Here is a 26,245-nt window from a genome sequence, read left to right on the forward strand (position 1 = left end):
GAAAAGTAGTTCAATGCTGTGAGAACACAAGTGACGGTCAGCTAAAGCCCAATTTACACCGGACAGAAAGGTGCTGGGGGAAGAACAGTGAGGGTGGGAGCAATCAAATTCAGTACTGAACAACATTTACTGGGGAGAGAGAGATTTCCGTGCTAGCTCTTACCTTCTCATAAATTTTAGTGATTTCTTCATTTGGGCTGAACACCAGCTGCAGAGCCCCACACCCGGAGGCCCAGATGATTTTCTGGATGGCTCTGATCACACAGATGTCGGGCATGTACCTCGAAGCCTGCAAGACAGCGAGGATGACGACAGTAGCAAGTGAGTGAGCGGAGTAAGCACTGGAAGAGCAGACACGCTTCTCGGGAAGGAGTGAGTCCTGTGTGTCCAGGTTCCCACGTGGCCTGCGGTGCCACGCAGTACACCTCCAAGTCACACGACCCCCAGAAGAACCGCAAAGACTACCGAGGACGGCCACCCCTCCTCGCCTCGCTGTCAACCGGAGAGACGCAAACACCTGTGCTCACACCACACTCGTCCAGAACGTTCACAGCGGCTTCCCCCGCGACCAAAGGGGGAAGCCATCCTGATGGCCTTTGCCAAGTGGACGGACAAACGCAACCTGAAATGTCCACCGGGGACGCCCCTCGACAGTAAGAAGGGATGGACCAATAGTTCCCGCAGCGCAGCCAGTTCCCAGGCATTATCCGGCGTGAAAGCAGCAGACATAAAAGAACACAGAGTTTGCTTCCACCTGTGTGAAATTCTAGAAATAAAAAACTAGTGTCCGGTGACAAAGGATCAGCGGTCACATGGGGCAGGGATGGAGGGAGAACGGACTGCACAGGGCACCCCAAAAGTAATGGGATCACGTGCCTGTGAAGGCGTTTCTCAAAATTCACCAAATTACAGCCCGGCCGGCATGGCTCAGTGGTTGAGCGTCGACCTAGGAACCAGGAGGTCACAGTTCGATTCCCGGTCAGGGCACATGCCCGAGTTGTGGGCTCCATCCCCAGTGTGGGGTGTGCAGGAAGCAGCCGATCCATGATCCTCTCTCATCATGGATGTTTCTCTCTCTTTCCCCCCCTTCCTCTCTCTATAAAATCAATAAAAAAAAAATTCAGCGAGCCCTAGCCGGTTTGGCTCACTGGAAACTGAAGCGGGTGTGCAGGATGCAGCTGATCGATGCTTCTCTCTCATCGATGTTTCTAACTCTCTATCCCTCTCCCTTCCTCTCTGTAAAATATCAATAAAAATCTATTTAAAAACAAAAAGAAGTTCAGCAAATCACAAACTGGAAAAGCACGCTGCTTATGTCCACACAGAGGACCACGCCCAGAAAGCACGGACATTGCTAGGAGACCAAGGTTATGCTAAGGGAACTTGATCTTGTCTGAGACGGTGACTAAAGCCAGCAGGCCCGGGAAATGCAAGCCCTAACCCAGGCGTCCTCAAACTCCGGCCCGCGGGCCACATGCGGGTGTTTTTGCCGTTTTGTTTTTTTACTTCAAAATAAGATATGTGCAGTGTGCATAGGAATTTGTTCATAGTTTTTTTTAAACTATAGTCCGGCCCTCCAACGGTCTGAGGGACAGTGAACTGGCCCCCCGTTTAAAACGTTTGAGGACCCCTGCTCTAACCTGTGACAAGGGTTCACGCTAAATGCACAGAGGGGCGAAGGCAGAGAACCCCACGAACGCTCCAGGCGGCCAGAGCTTGCGAGGCCGAGCACCCACCTCGTCGGAGATCTGCTGGGCCAGGCGGATGGACACGTTCCGCAGCATGCACTCGGACGACGGGTTCGGGATGCTCTGCAGCGCGCTCTGCAGCACCACCGCCTGGTCGTGCGTGACTTGGTTGACCTGGAAAAGGTGACCGTTTCCCTTGGAGCCAATGACCGGTCCGTAACCACACCCGCTTGTTCCTGCCCATCACACTCCCTCGGGATGACCTCCTTCCAGACAGCACCCCACAGTGCCAACCGCGGGGGCTTCTTCTTCCTCTTAGGCGTGCGAGTGCCACTCCCCTCTCCCACCCCCTGCTCCTGCCCCATCCAGCTCATGTCCCTGCTCTGGGCTCAGCATCCCTGTAAGGGTTAGCTGAACTGACAGGCTGCAGCCCTACCCTAGCTAGAGAGCCGGCAAACTGCTCCTGGGCAGACCTGCCTCCGTGCCCCATGACCAAATTCTTCTTGGAAAAGGAGAAAAACCAAGAAAAATCAGTAACAGAATAGAAGGGCAAAAGTATGAATGGTACCAGTGTTTTACTTAAGAGAGTAACCATGTTTTTAAACCCACAAGAAAAGATTACTTTTAAGGGGTCCTTTTCAGGCAATCCTGCCCGCCGTTCCAGTGGTCCCGTCCCTTCTCCAAGCGGAAGCAGAACCACTGTGTACCTCTGCGCACCCGCCCGTTTTCGGAATCAATGCCGTAAGGGGACAGGCGGGAGGGAAGCATGGAGCTGCTTCCTGGGACGCCACCGAGCGCCTGCGCCAGGGCCCGTGCTGAGGAAGCTTTAGCTAATCAAGAACCACGTTTCCTATCCTCACAAACGTGTGCCAACAAAATGCAAGACTTAGGCCATGGAAGACTAATGAAAAATATCTAAAATATACAAACGTGGAGAGAGTAGTATTAAGAACACCCATGTACCCATTGGCAAGCACCAAAAATTAACAACAAAGGACCCAAATTGTTTAACTACCCCCCTTTCCTCGCTTTCTGTCCCTTCCCCAGCCCAGGATATATTGTGAAAATAAATCCTGGATATATAATTTCATCTCTATTTCAGCAACTACTTAAAAAAAGAAAGAAAGAAAGAAAAAGGGCGGTGGTGGGAAATAGTCCTTTCAAACATAACCACGGTGCCATTATCACACCCAAAACAATTATAAGTGCTATTATCTCAATTACATGTGACATTATGGTATCACATATCTAATCGACATTTCAACCTCCCTGATTAAAACCTAAGCCATTTAAAAAAAAGAATATATTCCTGAAGTCTTTATCTCCTATCAGTAACTTAGCAAATCATCACGATGCCTATAACTCAAATTTTAGTCTGTATTAAATGCAGCGTCACACCTCTAATAAACAGGCATTAAATTCTAGCATGTCGTGAGAACTTTTGGTGGCAACAGGCTAACTCAATTACACCTTTTCAATTCCCACCGGTGTCTTTAATACAGGGCAAATACAAGTCCATAAGAAATTCATATGGAGACTTTATTAGGTTTAAAAGAACTGAAAGTTGCCCTAACCGGTGTGGCTCAGTGGATAGAGCGTCGGCCTGCGGACTGAAAGGTCTCAGGTTCGATTCCGGTCAAGGGCATGTACCTTGGTTGCGGGCACATCCCCAGGAGGGGGTGTGCAGGAGGCAGCTGATCGACGTTTCTCTCTCATCAATATTTCTAACTCTCTATCCCTCTCCCTTCCTCTCTCTCTAAAAATAAACAATAAAATATATTTTAAAAAAACAACACTGAAAGTCAAACAGGATTTAAGGGGGCGTAGAAGAACTAGCCTCTCAAATAAAAATATAGTGAGAGAAAAGCATTTGCACTTTTAATACAAATAAAATTTAACAGGAAAAAAACACACCCTAAAACAATGCATCACTGGAAAGGAACCTGAGACAGTTTCCCTTTGAACTTGATACTCAAGAGTTGCTGAGAAGCTAAACTTTAAAAATGGCCAGCTGTTCCTATCCAAAGGGTTTTCAGAAGCCTGTATTATTACCGCTGTCAGAGGGTTCACGCCTTCTACGCCCGGCTGGAACGCCTCCGCCACAGCGCGGACGTGGCCGTAGCCGATGGCCGTCAGCAAGAGCTTGGCTATTTTCAGGGCATTGAGGTAGGCACCCCTCCGGGTCTCCATGTCCGCATTGGGCAGGAAGTTGTTTCGGGTCAGCATACTCAGGACCAGGGGCAGGCCACCACTTTTCAAGAAGTGAAACTGGAAATCAGAGGAGTCTTCAGCCAGAGGCGCCCCCGCAGGCATGAGCAAGGCATAGACCACCTGGAAGAGAGAGAGGACTGCATTCAAGGTCTTAAAAAGACAGCGCCAATTTCCCCTACTGCCGCGGCGAAGAAATTCTCCTGACCATTCCAGAAATACTTCACTCCGGCGCGCCTCCTCCACATCAGCGCGAAAGGCCAACGTGGAGGGCGCGGGCACGGCGAGAGGAGAAGGCGCACCTCGGTCAGGTACAGCACTTGGGAAGCGGAAGGACCAAAGAAGAGCGAGTCGAGAGATGGGCTGAGGCTGCTTTCTCCGAGCTTGGCGTGGTCGAGGCAAATGGCCCTCAGCTTCTCTATGGTGGTGCTATCTGCAAAGGGGAGACACAGGCTCAGACAAGACAGAACGCCCCGCGTGCGCGCACCAGCAGTTCAGCTCTAGGCTCCAGCTTCATATAACCAGATCTGGATTGATTCAAGAATCCCTAAGTCAGTCAGTCAACAAACCAGGGCTCCCTAATCAGCCAAGCAAACCCCAATAAGGAAGCAGGCTCCCCCTACTCAGACTTCAAATCGACATGCCCTCCAGCCCCTCCTTCAGCCACTGGAGCCTGAAAAAACACAAGACACTTCAAAAGGAAGTTCTTAATGAAAACAACAAAAAGGGGAAAATGGCAAGCTCCAATTGAGCCCACCACCCAGGCATGTGCCCTGACTGGGAATCCAACAGTGACTTCCTGGTGCATAGGCTGATGTGCAACCACTGAGCCACACCGGCCGGGACCCCTGCTTCCTTCTTTAAAGAGTGTGAGTGTATGTGTGTAGCAACCATGGCGACAGAAAATAAGCTAACATTTGTTGAATACTGGTTACACCCCAAGAACTAGACCATATATCAAATAGTTATTATTATTAGCTCAGTTTTACATACCAGGATTTGAACTGAAATCCGGGTGAGGCCAAAGTCTCTGATCTAAATACTGCAATACAGTCATTACTGGCCTTCCTGAAGTTGGCGATTTCAAATCTAGGCCTATACTTCGATTACATAAAATATGGACAGAAAAAAAAGTGCCCCCAAGTTTCCCTGCTTGGAGCAGCCTGGCAAGAGCTCACTGTCGCCACCTGGTGGCATTATGCTCTTAAAAACAAGACCAGGGATTCTGGAGTCCTGGGTCAAGCATCAAGCTGGTGGCTGGAGGGGATTGGAAAATGGCATTCCAATGAGGCAGGATTCAATAAATGGGTTAATGCGAGACCATACAATTCAGGTGCATGACTACGTAGAAGAAGAGAACCTGTACAAGGGCAGGGTGTTGCCCTTTAAGCGAGCACTGGCCCTGTCTGTCCATGGGTTCCATCTGAAAGAGGTTATTTGCGGGGAAACCGCCCACTGCTCCCAGGCTTTGGAAACCAGGCAGTGGACCGAAGACTGCCAACTCCTGCTCCGGCCCATGCCGGAAGGCGTGTTCCATCTACAAACAGAGCGGCTACTACATCCTGTTATTGGCCAGCATGTACTTTATCAACGTTAGTTTTTGTTTTTAAACCTTACCTGGTGGCATAAGTTTCATAAGCACTCTTGCGCCATCTCTGAGAGATGGCATATTCAGGCTGCTCCCTAAGTCTGCCACTTGCCAAAGGAAAGAGATGTATCTGGGATGCAGGGACATTATCTAGAACACAAAACACACAGAACGTTTACCTGTAAAGTACACACACCTTCCAGGAAAGCCCAATACATTTAACTGCCACACTTCTGCTTACGCCATTTCTCGTCTTTAAAACAGTCCGCCTTCCCTTCTTCCCACCTTTTACAAACCCTTCCAGAAATACACTGCCCAAGCCGCCTCCAATAACTGCTACGCGACAGTTCTTTTTTACTCTTTTGTTAAACGATTTCTCTCATACATGCAAGTTAGAATCTGTACTTATAAAAGTACATGCCCACTAACTGAATTCCTAACCCACTCGTAGGGAGCAAATCCTTTTTACACCGGAGGGGCTGTTATTGTAGCCATGGAAACTGCTGTGGGGAGGGTAGGAGAGGATAAGGGAGGGAGGAGTCGCTCTTTCTGTAGATACAAGTTACTGACAATCAGAGAGAATGTTTTCCGACAGAAATGGCTCTGAAGGACGGATGCACTATGGTGGTATGGATATAAAACACAGTGGTGTATTTCCAAACTTATATTCAATAGTTATAATTAAGCTGTACAACAGATCAACTTTATGAAAACATAACAATCTGTATCTACTGGGAGAGGTTTTAAATTCCAATTACAATCACCTTTCAGGAGATCCACTCTGAAGTTCAGAGTTAACTACAAAGCTATTTGATATGTAGGCACAGTAAATTACAAGCTCAAGGAAAACCCACCCTGTTCAATACACTGCTTTACTCTCCAAGAGGCCAGCACGAGGCCTGGCGTACAGTAACTCAAAGCTACTTACCACCCCGGGCAAACAGCTTTCCACTTCGGGATTGGGACCATCGCTGTAATGGTTGCCATGGTTTCCAGGAGATCCAGTTGAGGAATCAGAAGAGCTATCAGGGCTCGAAGGCATATTGGAACTTATTTGTGTAAGCTTGGCTGTGATTAGCTGAAAATGACACAGTACGTTAGCAGCAAAGACGAGGCAAATAAAATACACAAAACTGAAGTCGGTAACACACCAACAAAAACCCACACGCTACACTTTCCCTAAGTACTGTCTAATACAATCACACCACTGGTTTTTAGAAAACCTTTCCTCTACTACATTGATGCCTGTTTCACTTACTGTTACAATCCCAACACCGATATAGAGCCTCACACATTAACAGATGCTCAAGTAACATTTACTGAATGCAATGTTGACTATGGAAAGAAAAGATAGCCTTAGCTTTGACTTGCTTTTTAAAAAAATATGTATTTTTTATTGATTTCAGAGAGGAAGGGAGAGGAGAGAGATAGAAACATCTATGATGAGAGAGAATCATGGATCGGCTGCCTCCTGCACGCCCCACACGGGGGGCCAAGCCCGCAACCCAAGCATGTGCCCCTGACCAGAATTGAACCCGGGACCCTTCAGTCTGCAGGCCGACGCTCTATCCACTGGGCCACACCAGGTAGGGCTCAGCTTTGATTTTCTTGAAACGTCTGGTATTTCTACATACTTACCGATTTATCTTTTAAGTTTAATTGTCCAATCAACTTCCTGTCATCGGCAGGATCTATCAGTTCCCCGCCCACGAAGAGCTCGATTTTTGTGTGGGCCACGTTGGCTTTAATGCGATTGAGAATGCACCGCCGCACGGAACCGATCGTGTCGTTTGTATGGGACCACACATCCAGGTCTTCCACCTGTCTGCCCTGGTTCGGAAAGCGGACTATGAAAGAGAGGTGCTTGCCACGGAAAGCCCTGGGGAACAAGAGAGAAAACATCACCACATTCAGCAGACTTTCCAACCTCCCCGCAAAGAAGACAAAGCTACAAATCTAATATGGAATGGTTTTGATTAAACCAGAGAAAGTGAGTTAAGGCTAGTTCATTTTAGGGTCTTGAACATAAAAACTTACTGCGCCTTTGAACTACAAATACTGTTAAGTGATCTTAAAAACACATTCCATTGTTGCTACTGTACTTTTGTACCTATGGCTGCAGAAAATGAAGCAGCTAGTTTACAAGAAATTCACACGAAGACATGAGTAACACTTGACTTCTTTTAATGCTATAAAGCTCAACCCACTGGGACGTTTCAAATGCGGAAGGTAACTATCTCGAGAGCACCAACGAAAACGCTAAGGTGTTCATTTTTTTCTGAAAAAGTCTTAATATCAGAATTCACCAGCTCAGAGTAATATTTATATTAGTCTAAATATTATTGCAGATAAGACACAAAAAGTAAAAATAAATAAGGAGCAATTGTAAATAATTTCAAGATTAACAAAGAGAACCATTTCATAAAGAGAAATCTTTTAAAGGAAACACTGACGACACTCATTCCATAAACATCTCTAAATAATAAACACTCTTTGATTTACTAAATGGCAAGGCCGTAAAAGAACTGTTAGCAGACCACTTGGAAATGTTCTTGCTATTCTGGCTCTCTGTCAAAGCAGCTTTTAACAGTCCTTTACGATTACTCGCTGATCTTACTACGCCATTATTTTTAACGGTGTAAATGAATGGCATCAAAACACTTTGAACTGCAAAACATTCCTGCGACACTTACCAGAAAATAAGTCATTGGCAAAAATAAACCGATAAGAGGGCAAGCTTGACTTGAGTGAGAACACTAAACAAAAAAATTCCACGAAAACAAAACAGAAAACAGATCCCAGAAAACAAAGAGGTCTAGTATTAACCAAAGATTTTAAAAGATGCAAATAATGTTCTTCATGGCCAAGATCCCAACACTTTCTTCTGGTACAGTGACTTGAAAGAGAGAGCCATCAATGCGAGATGGAAACATCGATCCACTGCCTCCTGCATGTACCCCATCAGGGGACAAGTGCCCTGACCGGAAGTCGAACAGCAACCTTTTGGTGCACAGGACGACACTCAACCAACTGAGCCGCACTGGCTCGGGCTGGAACATCACTTTTCCAAACCCCATGGTCGGCAAACTGGGGCTCGCGAGCCCCATGCGGCTCTTTGGCCCCTTGAGTGTGGCTCTTCCACAAAATACCACGGCCTGGGCGAGTCTATGTTGAAGAAGTAGCGTTAGAAGAAGTTTAAAAAATGTGGCTCTCAAAAGAGATTTCAATCGTTGTCCTGTTGGTATTTGGCTCTGTGGACTAATGAGTTTGCCGACCCCTGTCCAAACCCAATGGCTAGGAAATACCAAGCCATTAAAGCAACAGCCCTGGGGCTCACGTATTCACAAACCTCGACATGGGCAGAATGGTTCTTTCCTCGTGGTAGTCGCTGTCGCATTCATTTATGTATTCCCTCAGCACGGTCAACACTCGAACCATCCGCACAGCTTCCTGTCTCGCACAATTAATACTGTCTTTGTCACCATCCAACACACACAGCGTGTCATAGGAGGCTTTCAAACGATCAAAGCAAGACTGAATGAAGTCTTCATGGATCACCACCTACAAATAACGGGTCAAATAGGACAGTTCAAGTTGCTCTGAAATGTAAAAATTAAATGCACACATAAAACTTTATTCCAATTAAAGATGGCAACAACTCATTTAAAGGTAGCCGTCAATTAACCATGATCGTATTTAGCCAGGGAGTCTATACTGATAAAATATATTATGTATTGTCAAAAGAAACTAGAGTTATGTAAGTACAAACTAGATACTCAAAAAAACCCCACAAACCTTCAGGAATAGCTGTTATAATCAAAAGAAATTCAGTCAAAATCTCTTGCCATAATTATACTCAAAATAATCACCAACATAATTATTAGGACTAGATTCATTTAGATAGCATTTTGTACGAGAGAAATAGGGACCAAACATTTCAGCTATATTTATAATAAGAGCTGAAACAAAAGAATTTCTAGTTAATTCTAAATTAAAGTTCTTTAAAGCCAAAGAGTTCTTCAACCAGAGTTTCAATTTGTGTACGTCTGCATGCACGGCAGTCCTCACCTGATTGACCTGTAGCCTCGGCCCCAGGTTTGTGTATATCTCTTTAAGGAGATCTATAGCTCTGCTGGCGATATCATCATTGCTCTGAATCACAACCTAGGTTCAAAAAGATATCTTAGTTGGCCATTTCAATTCAAACCATACCCTCAGTTATTTTTAATATAGTATTCAATCATTTCAGGATACACCGACTTCGTTAATCAAGAAAACCAAGTACGATTGAGAAAACAGACCAAAAAAAGAAGACAAATGCAAGTCTTTGAATAAAGAAATTTGTTGAAGGGAAGACTCGTTTTCCTAAGGACATAATGCGTTTTAATCAGGAGGATCATTATTTTTATTGACATACAATATGTGTTACTCTCAGGTGTACATTAGTGATTATTTGTATAGATTATGAAATGACCACCACGGTAACTCTTGTTACCATCTGACACCAAAGTTATGACAACACTGACGATATCCCCTGTGCTGTACATGAAATGCCCATGACTCATCACTGGAAGGTGGTTCCTCTTCATCCCTTTACCTCTTTCACCTGCGCCAACTAACTTCTTCAGCTCTTGATCCTTCCCCTCCTTATGGCAGTGGTATTCCAATTAGAGGCAGAACTCGGGGGCTCTGAGGGGTGTCTTAGGGCTGAGCCCTGTGGCAGGATTGGGGAAGCGGGGGGAAGAGCACCAGGGGACTGAGGAGCAAAGTCAACAGGCTTTCCGTTCGCACTGCAGCTAAGTTTTCCATTCGGGAGCGGTGTGTACATTTTTATTTTAAAAAAGGGTTTCTGCCGTTTAAAAATGCTGAAATCATGTCAACCGTAATTGAAATTTTAAAAAACTATTTAAAAATGTTGCAAACCCCTTAATCAAAACGTCTGAATAATCAAATACCGCACTAAAGATCTTAGGCTAGCTAGCTTGCAGAAAAGTATTTCATGTAAAAATGATACGTATACACCGCTGAGAGCAGGTCAGATTTTCAAGGCAGGAATAATAAACTAATCCCACACTGTGCCCACATGCATAAAGCTTGGGGGTATCACTGCTCAGTGAAGTAAGTTGAGAAGCTCCAGCCCACACAGCGCCTCGCTTACCCTCCACAGGTAGTCTAACCCGATCAACTCCAAGTCGTCCATCATGTAGGCTCTCCTCTTTGCCACGAGTTTTCCTTCTCGACAATTCACAGCTTTGAAGAACCGCTCGAAACACTTCATCCCATTTTCAGTTAAGAGGGAGGGGTCGAGCTGAAGCACGTTGCTTTCGAAGAAGTCCTTGTTAATGTCGGGGTCCAGGTCGGGCTCGTCCCCCATCAGCTTGGAGTACCACTTGAAGCAGGCCTCGCGGTCGCACAGGTACACGGCGTTCTCCGCCAGGCACTTCCAGATCTGCTTCGCCTGCGGGGCGCACAGCCACAGCTGGCCGTCCTTCAGCAGAAACCTGGAAACACGCAACGCGACGAGCCATCAGAGCCCCATCACGTTCACCCCGAGATGCAACCCATCTGCGCGTGAACCGTCAGAGCCTTGTCCTCCATTTAGCTTCGGCTTAAGGAAGTGAACCTCTCCCTCAACCCCACCCCGGTCACATGAACACGTGACCCGGGACTGCCTGTGTCAGCCACTGCTGGGGTGCACCAGGCACCCGAGGACTCAACCATTCTTTCGGGTGCTGGTCCAGCAGCCTTCTGGCACCTTTTCCTTAGTGTGTGACGCCATTACGGTCTCCAAGGATGGGAACTTGCGCTTAAGAAGAGAATTCTGTGTAAAAGTTTAAAATGTGTTCTCTCCAAGCACTGCAAAGCAGGAGTTAACACTCAGACACCAATTCTAAATGTTTAATGAACGAGCACTAAGGGAAACGTCCTGTGACTTCCGGGCAATGATTTCCACGTGGGAAGAGGCCACCTAAAAAAGACCTCAGCGACACATCGGACGAAGCTGGCTTTCTTATCTGTGTCTTTTCACAGAGTCTTAAAGAGAGCAACAGTGACTGCCTGAAACAAACCTCAGGAAGTTGAGCCGTTCTTGGACTTCTTGAACGTGACTGTATCTACTGCCCAGCCTTACAGTCTGTGGGTCATAGTCCTCGTGGTCTGCAAATGAGAAAGGAAAGCAGGCGTGACATATTCGGACCCCACATCACTGGGACTCTCATCGAAGAAAAGGAAGTCACTTAAAAAGGCATTAACTTGACATTAAAAGGCATCGTGAAGTTTACGAAGTATTGGCGATTTCTAGTCCTCTCCTATGTCCCCCACAAAAATAAATGTTCCTTCAACATAACCAAAAGAAAAGGACCTGTTAAATGCGCTATAAAAACAATTACTGACCAGGTTTCTCTGTAACTGGTAATCTGTGGGGAGCTACTCTGAGACTAGGTAAGTTGTCTTCTTTGCCCATTAGTTTTAGCATCTTCCCCTCCCCTCCTTTTTATTCAGGTGACAGCACTGTACCAAGACCTGGGACCCAAATGATCAAGAAAAGTCACGAAGAAAGATCCCTCTATGCTAAATGGGAATGGAGAGCCCCTGTACTTCATGATAAAAAAGCTTCCCGGCTGTGAAAACAAAGACGGTGGTGGGTTCCCTTGTAAACACTCAGCTCCAAACAAATCCTGTGACTAGTGAGCAGGCATGAAGGTTGAGCCACACGGCCATTTTTGAATCATGCTGCCCAGCTATTAGAGATCCCACTGAAAACAGGAAAAAGTAGGTGAGACTCAATTACCTCACGCGGCTCTGGCTGAGGCTAACATAAATTGGTTCTTGTCATTACGAACTGCCCAATTGTCTAGAATCCATTTCAGAACTCATGAGAAGAGTTCACTTTTTAAGAAGCATCTGTAATTGATGCATAATTCAAATACCATAAAACCTATCCACTTCATATGTATAACCCAATGGTTTTTAGTATAGTCAAAGCTACAAGATTTGAGTGTCACAACCTACCCTCACATTCGACAAGATTTCCCATCATCTCATCAAGAGGCTCATTTCATACAAATGGAATCTTATAATATGTGGTCTTTCGTGACTGGTTTTCCTCTACTTAGGCTAACGTTTTGCAGGGTTCATCCATGTGTAAGATTCTTTTACTGCTAAATAGCATTCCATTATATGCATATACAACACATTGTTTATCCATTCACCAAATGATGGCCACTTAGGTCACTTCCACTTTTCTGGCTAACATTCACATTCAAGGTTCTGCGGGGATCTATGTTTTCATTTCACCTGGGTCTACAACTGGGAGTGAATCGTATGATCAATTCTGTTGACCACTTTGAGGAATTGCCAACCGATACTTCAAGGTGGCCGCACTTTACAGTCCCACAAACAACGGACGAAAGCTCCACCTTCTCCTCATTCTTGCCAACACTTGCTGCTGTTCCTTTTGTCATCCTGGTAGGTGGGCAGTAGCTTCTCCCTGTGGTTTCCATTTGCATTTCCCCAGTGACTAACGAAATCGAGCATCTTTTTATGCACCAACTGGCCACGTGCTTATCTTTGGAGACATGTCTACACAGATCCTGTCGTTTCTTAATTGGGTTGTTTTTAACTGTTGAATTGTACGAGTTCTTATATATTCTGGATACAAGTCCCTTACCAGATACATAATCTGTAGATATTTTCTCCCATTCTTGGGTTATCATTTTACTCTGATTGTATCATTTGCAGTTTTAAATTTCGATGTAGTTCAATATATCACGTTTTCTTCCCTAAAAATGTTGCTTTGCCTAACCCAAAACCACAAGAATTTATTCCTATGTTTTTTCCTAAGAGTTTTATACTTTTAGGTCTATGGCAATCCTACCAATGAGTTAAAACTTGAGTGAAAACGGAAAAGTGGTTTTATACTGTGCCGTATTCACATAAAAAACTTTAAAAGAACGACCTGGTAAGCACCAGTGACTGAATGCACTAGTAGTAAGAACACGAGTAAATGTTAAGAATTTTAGTAAATTTATTACTTTAGCTAAATAACGTTAAAGAGGAGGTAGAATCAGCTGACTATACTACTGAGAAATGTTTCCTTTCATAGATGAAGATGCGAGTGGTGAAATACGGCCAGGATAGTAATATTGGTGAAATAGTTATCAGAAATTGGAAATATCAGCCAGCTGTGGAAGCCTGATGTTAGCCCTCAATTTCACACGTTTATCTGAGTTTTACATAGGAATGTATGTCAATGTTAAGCAAAGATCTCACGTTTCATAGGCATGTTGGGATTTTATACAATGCCAAGAGTCTACCCACTACACTCTTCAAATGAGCATTAGAAATACTCTCATTTTAACCAGTTAACTGCCACGATAGTTTGAATTTAATTAAAAAAGGCCCACTGCTTGCGTCTATAGACTAAGCGTACAAATGGTTACAAATATATTATCGGCTTAAAAGTCTACTCTAAAATGTCAAGAACGTTATGTTCACTTCTACCTCGAACACTGGTTATATACGGTTTCCTTTCCATGGCTACGGGAACAAACTTGAGCCTACAAGGCAGTTTTTGTATAGGCTGTGTGTGTGTGTGTGTGTGTGTGTGTGTGTGTGTGTACGCGCGCGCGTTATGAATTGGGCATAAGCCAGAGGAGTATGTACTAAGAACACCCCTGAACTCCAGCACACAGACTCAAATACAACTGTCAGAGGGCAAAGAGCATTGACACGGAGCTCCAGACGGCAGGCACTCACAAACTGGCTGTTGAAACAGCAGGACGCTTGACAGTGACATGTTTCAACAGCTTCCCACTTTGAAACAAACGTAAACAGGGGTTCTTGTAGCCTTGCACCTCCCCACCTGTGACTTTTTAATTCATAAATCGATGCACTTATGGAGCACAGACTTAGCCAAAGAAGTTTGCTTGAAAAGAGAACGGTGGTGGTGGTAAGGAAACAGAGGCTGAAAATGAGTCAGTGCATACCGAAGAAGGCAAGAAACAACTGTAGGCCAGGCGGGCCCAGCCTCCGGGCAGGGCAGGGAAGGGAAAAGACTTAACCAGGAGAGGGGGCAGGCAAACACTACAGAGCCTTGGAATGCTGGCGGGGAGGTTAAGACTGGGTAAGAGCTGAGAGGAAAGGGAAAGTGGGTCAGAAGCTAAGGAAGGAACACAAAATACATCTGCTGTCAGCTCTAAGGTAATTAATGCCGACCCCGCCCCCAGCGGGGAAGGGAAGTGGCTGTTATTTCCCAGAATTCCCGTTAGCTTGTAATACATACCTCTAGCATACAGTCTCATGCTTTCCATGTAAGTTGCAAGGTTTTCTGCTACCAAAGTAACTAGGGCATGATTGTGCTGAAGTTGATTGATTAAATCATGGCGATAAAATACATGGGGACTTCGCTGAGTTTGACTGAAACGAGAAGAACTTAACAATATAATTAGGCAATTAATTCTGTTGGAATCAGAAGAGCTTATACAATCTAAATTCTTAGCTACTAACTGAAAAACTTCAAACGGGTTCTTTCATAACAGAAGCATACTTCTGGCCATTTACTTTAGTGGCAAGCAATTTAAAAGAAAACCAATGCCTCAAAAAATAAAACATACCATTATCATCTTACACACACACAAAATACATTCATCTTCTCCACTACCACACCAATGGGAGTCTACTTTAGTAACCGATTCCTACTTCCTATTATACTACTGCCAAAGCACTTAAGTTCGCATAACTATTTGCAGAATTATAAAACAGAAACTCCTTGCAAGATTAGCACCACAAAAATTAGGCTGTAATTACAGTAAAGAATGTCAATTTTCTCCACTGTTTACTCCTATAGCTTTTGTAATTTCATAGTATTTTTCTAGCCTTAAAAAAACCCCCCAAAACACACGGCAGATGACAAAGTTCAAGTGTTAAAACCCAAACACGTGGCCTTTTCTGTATTAGGCATAAACATAATAATCGAGTTGTAAAGGATCTTGGCAATCATTTAATTTTATACGAAAAATACATTTCTGTAGTTTAGAGAATCTTGGCAGAATGATATGACTGTTTGGATATAAGGGTCATAACCCAGGAATCCTGATTCCACTGTGAGTCCTCTTTGCATTACACCCAGCTCTCTTTCCCACATTTTTCTTTTTCATGTTCCAACTCTATAACCAAACAATACAAGGACAAATTATTCCAGGAACCACAATTTAGCAAGTAAGGTCATATATGTATAAGGGCAGACACTGGGCAGAGAGGGACACAAGCAGGAAGGAAAAACTGAAATGAGAGATGAAATTGACACAGCACATGCCATGACACTGTCTGGCTCACTGGCTGGAAGAGGGAATTCTGAGCCCAGAACCTGAAGGCAATATTATTGTCTTGATTGTGATACGTATCACTTAACTGCAGCTTACTTCCTCATCAGTAAAATCAAGTAGGTGGTTATGATAAAGGAATCTTTTCTTCCAAGTAAGCTCTTCTCTCAGCCGATCATCCCAGTCTAATTTTCTTAGTTTGCTTCGACCAGCTGATAATGCTGCTGTTTCTTTTCAAAAGACATAAGTGAAAAGACTGAAATTTTCTGTTAAAAGCCTTACCTCAAATTCTGAGGTGCCTCCCCAAACAAACTACAAATTTCTCTAATTTGTTTCAGTGCGGGGATGACCCATTTGTCATTTGTACGAAGTTCTTCTATAAAGCGATCTATCCACTGGATCTTCTGTGTGTCACGGTCCTTAAACGATTTCAATGTTTTATACAGGTCAATATAGCTTTCAGAATTACAAAACACAGCTTCTCTTGTACGATTAGCAACACAAACATTATGCCGTAACTGCAGTAAAGAGTTCAATGATAATTTTAAAAGTTGCTTTAAGTACATGTTTATTTCACATTTACTATCAAAACTCTAAAAAGAAAGACTCTTAGAAAAGTTCAATATGACAGAGACTCAGATATAGCTACAGCTAGCTACACAGAGGTCTAGAGACTAAGCATTAGGCACACGGACAGAAACTGTGATTTGAAACGTTTGCCAGGAAGTGGGCATTCAGCTTTATCAGTTTTTAGAGATTCTACCATATAATAAAATTCAGCAGTAACATAGAACCCTGATTGTTACACTACACACGTTTGTTTTTAGCACACTGAGGAACACTGAGGATTTATATTTTTACCAAGAAAATAATGGTATGGCAACTTCTACCACAAATAAAAACAAGGACATGTCCACATACACACAAGGAGAGAAAGGGACAGAAACGTGTAGAGGCAGTTAAAGTCAACGTTATTTCATGTATCATGTTTACTGCTCATACCTCTCCTTTACTCCTTCCCCCGTCAATAATAATCAGAAATGCACGTCTGCGCACCTAATCTTAAGTTTGAATTATTTTGTGTGTCTCCATTTACTAGTTGATATATTAAATAAATACTTAACGGTCACAAACAAGCAGAGTCAAAAACAGTAGCATCTGACTCACACATCTAGTTGAGCTTATTTCTTAGCTCTTACTGAAATTTCAGTTCATCGGTGTAGCAAACAGTTCTAATGAGTGAGAAATTGATTGTGCAGCCATGTCCATGCATGAATTAAAAGGATCCGTATACCGCAAGTTAGAATGCAGAGAAGCTGCTGTGTAATTTGTTCACAGGAAAAGGCACTAAATGCTTTGCTGGTTAGGAAATTTTATTAATTTTTCTTAACTTCTCTATAAGCAAAGAAAACCTAACTTCCCTTACGCTCTGAAGTCTCTACCCAGCTTTAATACCTATCTCATGATCTGGTTGAAACTGGCATTTCAGCACCACACGTTAACAAACCACCACAATGTAGCCTGTGGGGGCTGTACTGCCTTTTTCCCAAGGAGACTAAAATGCTTTTCAGATGATACCCCAAACTGTGACAGAGAGACCTAAGAGGCAAACTTATACGAAGAAAGTCAATCCTTGAAAATTGCTTCAAAAATAATATTGGAATAACCTGAGACTATTCTGTAGCTAAGCCACCCTAATTGTGAAGGGGGAGAGGGGGGGCGCCGAGTGGCACCCGCTCACCTGGGAGCAGCTGTAATCGAGTATTTTGATGTGGGCACTGAGGGCCAGGTCCATGATGTCCACGGGCACGTCGTCGCTGTGCGCCAGGTTCCACAGCAGGTTCAGCACCTTGTGCGCCATCACCCCGTCCTTGTCATCCTCTGCAAGACGCCGAATCAGCTCAAGCAGCTTCTCACGCTGCTTTTTACTTGCATTTGTCCAACTCGCCTAGAAAAGCAATTTCAATGAATGAAACGCATTTCTTTCTCCCTGCTTACTGTCCCCAGATGAGCTACAGTCATCACAAAACCATGGCTGAACACAGAATTCTTTGGCCTCTCGAGTGTGGCTCTTCCACAAAATACCACGTGCGGGCACACACGTCCAGTGCGATTGAAACTTCGTGGCCCATGCGTAGAAGTTGGTTTTCGGCTCTCAAAAGAAATTTCAATCGTTGTACTGTTGATATTTGGCTCTGTTGACTAATGAGTTTGCCTACCACTGGTCTAGAACAACTCACAGATCTAATGAATTAAATATATTAAAAACCAAAGGGTGCTCCTTTAATTTATGTTGAAGCTTACCTTAAAGCAATCAAAGAGATGATCGAGTTGTTCAGGAGAAAAATCCCAGGCCAACTTTGCCAGTAGATCATGTACATTCTTCACAATGGCCTCGTGCTTCCCCGCCTAGTGAAAACCCAAAGAAAACCAGAGACTTTGCTGACATCCATCCTGTATAATAAAAGCCCAATAGGCTAGGTGTCTGAACTTTCATTCCACCAGTCGCTATGACGCGCACTGACCACCAGGGGGCAGACGCTTGATCAGTAGGTTAGCTTGCTGCTAGGGGTCCGGCCAACTGGGACTGGGAGAGATGGGCCGGACCCGCCCTGGAGCCCTCCTGCGATCCCTCCCTGGCCCAATCGTGCCCCGGGCCTCCAGTTAATTAACAAAGCATTCCCAGCCATCTGTGTAAGCACGAACATAAAAAATGTGTGACATTTTAAATGCTTTATAACTGCCATCTAAAACCTGCCGATTCAATTTTTTGCTCTGCATGGGAATTCATGTGAACCGTTATTGAATTTAATGTGTCAATTTTAACGCTGCACGTAGGAGAAACAAGGCACTCCAACGGTATTGTTCCGGAACTGCAACCTTAAGCACTTCCAGGCACAACGGAATGTGTTCTTGGTTTCTAGACTCAAGGAAAAAGCGTTGCCATCTAGAATTCAGTAATACCTCCCACGTGACCCATGAGTAGACACTTGTCACTAAGATAACCAAAGGAATCATTTCCAGCCCTGAACTAAAACCGTTTGCTCTTCTCTCTGAGAAACTATAAATCCTTTGATTATAGATGTGTATAAACAATCTAGTGATTTCACTCCTCACAGTGACCTTTTTCTTTGTGTTGCTTATAAAGAAACCAATTGTAGATGTCCTTCACTCTTTTAATAGACATTCCTTATTATTCCCCAGTTTGCCTCTTATTTCAAACCACCCACAATGACCAAATATATCCGGTACATAATATAACATATTTTTATTAAAAAATATTATTGGCTATTTCAAAAAAATTCCTGACAGGATCGCTGTAAACAATAAGCATTTAAATATATTAAAAGTAATATGACATAAGCTTTCATTCCATTTCCTAACGACTATATTTCCTTAGTTTTAGCATCTTTCTTTTTTTTAAAATTCAAGCAGCCACTATTGCACATCCCGTACCTGTGCTGCCCAGATATTGTCAAGGTCTTGCAAGGTCAGAGCCTTTTCTTTGATGACGAAACGAAGAATCTTCTCCAGCTTCTCTACGTACTGTGGCTGGTGCAGGCTGTCTCGCAGGACGATGGATAAGATGTTGTTCTGCTGTATCCATTCCTAAACACAATTCAGAAATCATCTTAAAGCAGGAACTAAACACAGAAGCTTTTAAAGAGACACGAGTAGACAGACAACGCACATGCAACCTTTTGTCTCCCACCTAAGTCCCTAGCCCAGGGCCGATGACTAGGCCCCCAAAGCAAAAATAAACAAGTGAGCCTCCATCAAACAAAAGCTTCTATACAGAAAAGGAAACCATCAATAAAACTAAAAGCAACCTATTGAATGGGAGGAAATAACTGCAAATCATGTTATCTATTAAGGAGCTAATATCCAAAAGATCTATAGAACTCATACAACTCAATAGCAAAAGAGCAATCCAATTTACAATGGGCAGATCTGAATAGACATTTTCCCCAAGATGACAGCCAGATGGCCAACAGGTACATGAAAGGATGCTCAACGTCAGTCATCAGGGAAAAGGCAACTCAAAACCACAAGGACCTATTACCTCCCACCTGTCAAAGTGGCATCATGGGAGACAAGGGAGTGTTGGTGAAGATATGAACAAAAGGGAACCCTTGCACACTGCTGTTGCGAACGTAAGTCTGTGCAACCAGTGTGGAAAAAGGATGGAGGTTCATTAAAAACAGAACTAGTGTATGATCCAGGAATTCCACTAGAGGGCACACGTCCCCAAGAAATGAGCTCCTCCTCTGAGCTCTCTGTGCGCTCACTGCAACGTTCTTTTTTTTTTTTTTTAAATAGATTTTATTGATTTTTTACAGAGAGGAAGAGAGAGGGATAGAGAGTTAGAAACATCAATCAGCTGCCTCTTGCACAACCCCCACTGGGGATGTGCCCGCAACCAAGGTCCATGCCCTTGACCAGGAATCGAACCTGGGACCCTTGAGTCCACAGGCCGACGCTCTATCCACTGAGCCAAACCGGTTTGGGCTCACTGCAACATTCTTGACCACAGCCAAGATAAGGGAACAGCCTAAGTGCCCAGGGAGAGAGGCGTGGATAGAGAAACTGGCGCACACACACTCGGAATATTCTTCAGCCACAAAAAAGAATGAAACCTCGCGATATGTGACAACCAGGGGCCTATGTTAAGTAGAGCAAGCCAGACAGACACACACACCAAAGAATGCGCAGAGAGAACAGATGGGTGGTTGCGAGAGGCAGGGGATGAGAGAAATGGGTGAACTGTTTTTTATGTCCCCCGTCCTTTAAGTTTAAATAAATTGAAGAAAAAATTTTAAAAATTGCCAGCAGTATTAATTAGCAATAGTACGAATATGCCCTACATACAAATATGTATGGTAAATAAGGTTTCCTAAACTTTCAATGTCAAAATGATATAAACGTTGTGCTTACGTTCTTAAAACGATCCAACAGTAAATCATGTAAATCTGATTCTAGCAATTGCAGTTCCTATTTGAAAACCTTTAAGTACCGAATACTGACCAATCCCTTTCCAAGATGATCGTTATGTGCTCCTCTGCAACCAACCCCGCCCGACAAGCTAGTAATTACTTCAGCTGTAAGGTGACACAGGTGGGCTAAGGTAATAATAAACGAGGCCACTGCAGCAAGTCCTCAGGATTACCCGAGTCAGAAATCAATCCAACACCTCGCGATTTCAAGGTTTTCTCTGAAATGCAAGCCCTGACTTTGAGTAGCGCTAGTCTATCTTGTGCCTGGCGTAGACTCAGGAGAGCAAAACCAAGGACTTACTGCCATTCGCTCAGCTGTGAGCCACTCTTCCTCCTCGGGGTTCCCATGGCGGTGAGTGTAGTACGACACGCTGGAAATCACCTTATTAACCTCGTTCAGTGCGTTCATCTTGCCATTGAAAGAAGAAATTTGCAATAATCTGTAAAAGAAACGGTGTTGAGTATGATTCTAAGTGTCCAATAAATAATTGTTTCAAGAGGTAAATATCTTACCTAAGTATCATTTTTAACCTAAATATTTCTAAATTTTTTACAGTTTCTTCTTGTCCTGGAACCCTTGACGCTAAATTCTTCAAAGATTTAATAATCATTGAAAGGGCATCATTTTTGGCTTCATTCTTTGCTTCTTTTTTCAGCTCTTCGTCAGTTAAGTTTTCTAAAAACTGTGGAACCATTTCTATGACGGGAAGAAAGTACTTTTTCACCGTGTGGAGAGTGAGAAATTCGTAGCTTTGTCCAAACGGTCTGAAATAAGAAGGGCAATAAGGATTACTCTTGTAATACATGACTTCTTACAATCAACTAAGACTGAACTCAACTATTTATATTAACTTAAAAAATCCAAGTTATCAGTTAAAGAAGAAGCCATACTTGAAAAGAGAAACTCAATTTGTCATCTAGCAATTTCTAGAATGCACTGAAGATTTATTTTAAAACATAACTTACTTAATAAGAGCTGCAATTATTTGAACATTTAATGCTGATCCACTAATAAAACGATCATGCAAAATCTGGAACCCATTTAAAGTGCCGAATTTGTTGAGGAGATCCACTAGCCAACCCTGCAATACAGTTAATGAAGAGAGTTAACTTCCTGCCTTTAAAAGTACTAGCTGCAGTAATTTCTTGACTGAAATAAGAAATTCAATAAATTAGGTAAAACCATCTTAAAAAAACCCAACAGAACAAAATACTGCACATGCTCACAGTAAGTAACAGATACCTTTTTATCATCTGAAAACATATCTTAAAAAATCTAAGGATAAAAGATTCTTTAAACACACACACACACACACAAAGACAGAATATATTCAGTAACGAAGATGTCTGAATTCCCTTTTTGTTACAGGTAACCAACCCCTGGTATTATATCGGATTCTCCTGACTAGAGCATGCAGGCTGATGCTTTTGCTGACTCATGGGAATGCACTCAGTTTTCATCTTGGAGGCAGCATGATGTTATAGTAGAGGTTGTCTTTCAACCGCTTCCCAAAGAAAGAGCAGTGACTCAAAGTAAAATGCCAACGGGGATGTAGCTAAAAGCGTGCTTACATGTAAAAACTTCACATGAATTCAAATGTTAGAGAGAGATAAGAATCAAATGTATCTAAACATGTATGTACACATAACCTGTTATACCGTGCCTTCTTCTAAAAGGCCATTTTAGAAGCCATCGAGGGGAGAACAAGAGCCAGTTTCTCCACTAAGCCTTAAGGAAAAATAATTCCTATCACTACCAAAAAACCAAAAGACATGTCTAGCAAAAATGAAAAAATGCTAATAAGTAAAAGTAACTGATTTAAAGAGATAATATGGAGTTCGGGGTAGTTCTGATGTGATCTTATGAAAATCTAAATTCTCTAATAAATCAACTATCATATTTCTATAAATCCAGTATTTCCTACCTTTTTATTTGGTCTTACAAGCTAATTCAAAACAATTAATTCACCAGGTCCCTCTTGGCATCCAGCAACCCTAAGAAAGCACACACTGATGTGATGTCTTTTTACCTCTCCAGTAATCGGAACGCAACCATTAGGCTGATATAATCTCTCCATATGTTTTCAGCTGCAATGTATGTTCAAGCAATTAGGAATACTCAGTAATTATTAACACTCAAGAGCTAGGCTTGAAAGATAAAATATCTTCAACTAGAATCCACCTTAAATTAAGTTTTTCCCTGTGAGTCTCTTACAGATTATTATTGACCTACACAGGAAAAAATAAACTAAAATAAAGGAAAAAAAATACAGGTCTATTTTGGAGATTGCCACCATTTCAAAATTAATTTGGTTTGCTCAAGCACAAATAAGCCGGAAGTGGCAATAATATGAGCCTTGGGAAATATCAGAAAACCTCAGCTCTAAATTTAGCACATTGTGATCATTTTCACTTTTAACAGAAAAAACCCACTATTACATACATAAACTCAAATTTTCCTGGCTGGCTTTTTCCATTTATAAGGCCTACAATATTAAAAATGTCTCCTTAATGTCTAAAAATTAAAACTATATTGTTAGTTACATAATATTTACAGAAGAATTATATAGTTAGGGATCTATTTTAAAGTATACACCGTTTATGCTGACATAAAAATTTACATTGGAGAACTTTTACATAATGGCATTTATGTATACTATTTCATTGATATTGACGTTTTACTTTTTCCTTTCATTTATCATTTCTGCAACTTTACTTTTATGACACATTAGACACTTCTATAGGATATACTTGATCTTGGAGTTGAAATCTTGGACATAATTGTAGCCTTGGTCAAAGTAGTATTTAATAGGAAAAATATGGTCAGCTTTATACTAACCCAAATCAGCACAATTTCCCAAGAGGCTGGGCAGAACAATGGGGACTAACTACACAGGGAAAGCTTAAAAAAATCCAGTCCAAAACTACTTTGTCAATTATACCTCAATAAAGCGGAAAAAGAAATCCCCACACACAAAATAATGCAGATCTCTTAAAGAGCAGTATTAAATTATTCTTCCCCATGTTGCTAGGAGGTTCTGTAGCACAGCAAAGCAACTTAACATGGAATTGTGAAAATAACAAACCAACACACTTTTGGTGAGCGAGGGTCTGGAGAACGAGCAAAGAGTTCATCTTCAGGCAGCTGAACACTTGAGGAAACGGATTCACATGGACGGGTACCATTGTAGATATGGAATTTGCAATGAGGATTTAAGGCCATGGAGAGAAGTTCTAGAAGTGGAAACCAGTCTTGGGACAACTTGGCCACACACAGTTCCACCAGGCGATGAGTGTTATTGATAATACACCTCTGTTATATATAAGGGGGAAAGGTGATTTAGAAGATCAAAACATTGCAATTCCAAACAAATATTTCCTGATCTTCATTAATTATGTTGTAATGCTCTTTCCATCCTTCCATATTGATCATTTGGACAGTTCACTAATATTGTAGGTACTATATAAATTATAAAGTAGATGCAAATTGCCACTGTTTTCTCTTTGGAATTTATATACTAGAGGCCGCAATTCTAAAATCGAAATAATACAGCAATTATCCAAGGTGGGGTAGATTTGCTAAGCCTCAAAGCAAACATCTGCCAGCACCTGCAAAGCTTCCAGTTCTATAGTTACGGTACACTTTGCTAGACAGAAGGTGTCCATAGAGAATGCCTTCAATTCTCCATCTGAGAATTTTTTGTGCCGCAACCACAATTTGAAATCAAGACAACAAATATGTTTGAATACCGGCTTGTGGTTTAAATTTTCCGTTTTCACCTCTACCACGTGCCAAGGTTGAGGCATGTAGGTTTCTTTGCTGTCTCTGCAGGGCAGGTTTATGCCTCTGCGTTAACCCTTTGTGTTCCAGCTAATAGAGCCCCACCTTGGGTATGTTTCTCCCCTAGTGGCACAGAAAAAACGAGTAGAGCATCTCGCAATTGGGAGCATCATTGAAACGCGGTGACTCCCCTAAGGTCACAGATTAAACCAAAGTTTCCTAAGTCTCAGTCTCATACTCATTCTCAATGATCACGCTTCCTTCAATAGACATTATAATTTATAAAAAGGATTCTCAAAGTTCTGCATTTTCAAACCTTTTTAATTCAACCAAAGGATCAAATATATATAACCAAATATACGTGTGTGTATGTGTGTGTGTATATGAATGAGAAATACAAGTATCACTACGTAAATCTGAATTTTTAAAAGTCAAATGCAAGACTCACGTGAATCTCAAACTTCCAGCCACTCACTGCCTCGTCTGTAAGGATCTTCGTGAAGGATATTGTGAGCCCATCTCGAAAGAATCGCTGACATGCTTCACTTTTAACATCAAGGCCTAAGGAAAAGGGGAAAAATTAATGTAAACAAAATATTTCTCTCGTTGTCTTATGATGTCCAATTACACAATAAAAGGTAATAAGCAATTATAAACTAGTCACTGACAGCTAACAAAGGCCGACTAGAGCTTTGGGATTTTAATTATATAAAAGAAGTGACAATTAAAATCAGGACTGTACTTAAAAACAAATATGAACCTTCCCTAATAGTCCCAGAAAAGAAATACAGAGGTGGGGGAGGTACATGTCCAGTGCCTAAACCACGCCAAGGACAGAAGTCTCTACAAATCTGAATTGATAACTGTATAAATGAACATCAAATACTTGAGCAGTGGGAAATAATCGTAATCTGATCATGCATTTTCATAGCTTATTACATTATTTATACCTACTGACAACTAGAACATATCCATGGCTACCCTATTTCAGGAACTGAAATATAACTGCCTGACTGGACAGTGTTGCTCAGTGGTTGACCCCTGAACCAGGAGGTCACAGTTCAATTCCAGGTCAAGGGCACATGCCCGGGGTGGCAGGCTCGATCCCCAGTGTGGGGCATGCAGGAAGCAGCCTATCCATGATTCTCTCTCACAATGGATGTTTCTCTCTTTCCCTCTCCCATCTCTCTGAAATCAATAAAAACATGTTTATTTTAAAAAATGTAACTGCCCTTTATTTGAATTTCCAATTCCTAAAAAAGTGAATAGAGAATACTACAACAGTCGTCCTTTGCTAAGGAGAATTCAACTGCACCTAGTAGACCAAAGTTATTGGGGGAAAAAAGATTAATTCCAACATTAAGTATTTACTTCTAGATAACAGAATAAAAAGACCAGATTCCTTTTTCTTGGCTTATTGAAAAAATAAAAAAACTGACCTCATCTTTCAAGTGTTTTAGAGAAAAATCAAACTTTTCCTATGTATTAAATAATAAAAACATGTAAGCTAGGCAGTTTGCTTTAAATATGCATATACACAGATTTTATGTATAACTTCAGAATTTACAAACACCCTTAAGGCTGTCCAAAGGACACGAACTCTTGCTCTAGGCATATACCAGAAGCCATGGCAAGAAGCCATTGTTAGATGTGAGAGGAAAAAT

The 26,245-nt window shown here is 42.5% G+C and overlaps 1 protein-coding gene across 5 annotated transcripts in view; it reads right to left on the minus strand.

Moving 5' to 3' along the window:
* USP9X (ubiquitin specific peptidase 9 X-linked) overlaps positions 1-26,245 on the minus strand; it is a 75,905-nt gene that overhangs the window by 26,170 nt on the left and 23,490 nt on the right. For 3 of the 5 annotated variants that reach the window (XM_054714424.1, XM_054714417.1, XM_054714437.1), the window contains exons 5-25: positions 25,030-25,142; positions 23,895-24,113; positions 21,767-21,882; positions 21,314-21,565; positions 21,102-21,240; positions 19,263-19,415; positions 18,111-18,215; positions 17,548-17,754; positions 16,089-16,225; positions 14,768-14,916; positions 11,553-11,640; positions 10,643-10,985; positions 9,553-9,648; positions 8,834-9,045; positions 7,123-7,363; positions 6,413-6,562; positions 5,514-5,634; positions 4,199-4,329; positions 3,741-4,019; positions 1,737-1,862; positions 164-289 (exon numbers count right to left, since the gene is read on the minus strand). In XM_054714424.1, coding sequence (XP_054570399.1) covers positions 164-289; positions 1,737-1,862; positions 3,741-4,019; positions 4,199-4,329; positions 5,514-5,634; positions 6,413-6,562; positions 7,123-7,363; positions 8,834-9,045; positions 9,553-9,648; positions 10,643-10,985; positions 11,553-11,640; positions 14,768-14,916; positions 16,089-16,225; positions 17,548-17,754; positions 18,111-18,215; positions 19,263-19,415; positions 21,102-21,240; positions 21,314-21,565; positions 21,767-21,882; positions 23,895-24,113; positions 25,030-25,142 — 3,503 coding nt within the window. The remainder of the gene's footprint in view (positions 1-163; positions 290-1,736; positions 1,863-3,740; positions 4,020-4,198; positions 4,330-5,513; positions 5,635-6,412; positions 6,563-7,122; positions 7,364-8,833; positions 9,046-9,552; positions 9,649-10,642; positions 10,986-11,552; positions 11,641-14,767; positions 14,917-16,088; positions 16,226-17,547; positions 17,755-18,110; positions 18,216-19,262; positions 19,416-21,101; positions 21,241-21,313; positions 21,566-21,766; positions 21,883-23,894; positions 24,114-25,029; positions 25,143-26,245) is intronic. The other 2 variants (XM_054714432.1, XM_054714441.1) reach the window with 1 other exon arrangement.

This window comes from Eptesicus fuscus, chromosome 1, assembly GCF_027574615.1.
Source record: "Eptesicus fuscus isolate TK198812 chromosome 1, DD_ASM_mEF_20220401, whole genome shotgun sequence".
Taxonomy (NCBI): Eukaryota; Metazoa; Chordata; class Mammalia; order Chiroptera; family Vespertilionidae; genus Eptesicus; species Eptesicus fuscus.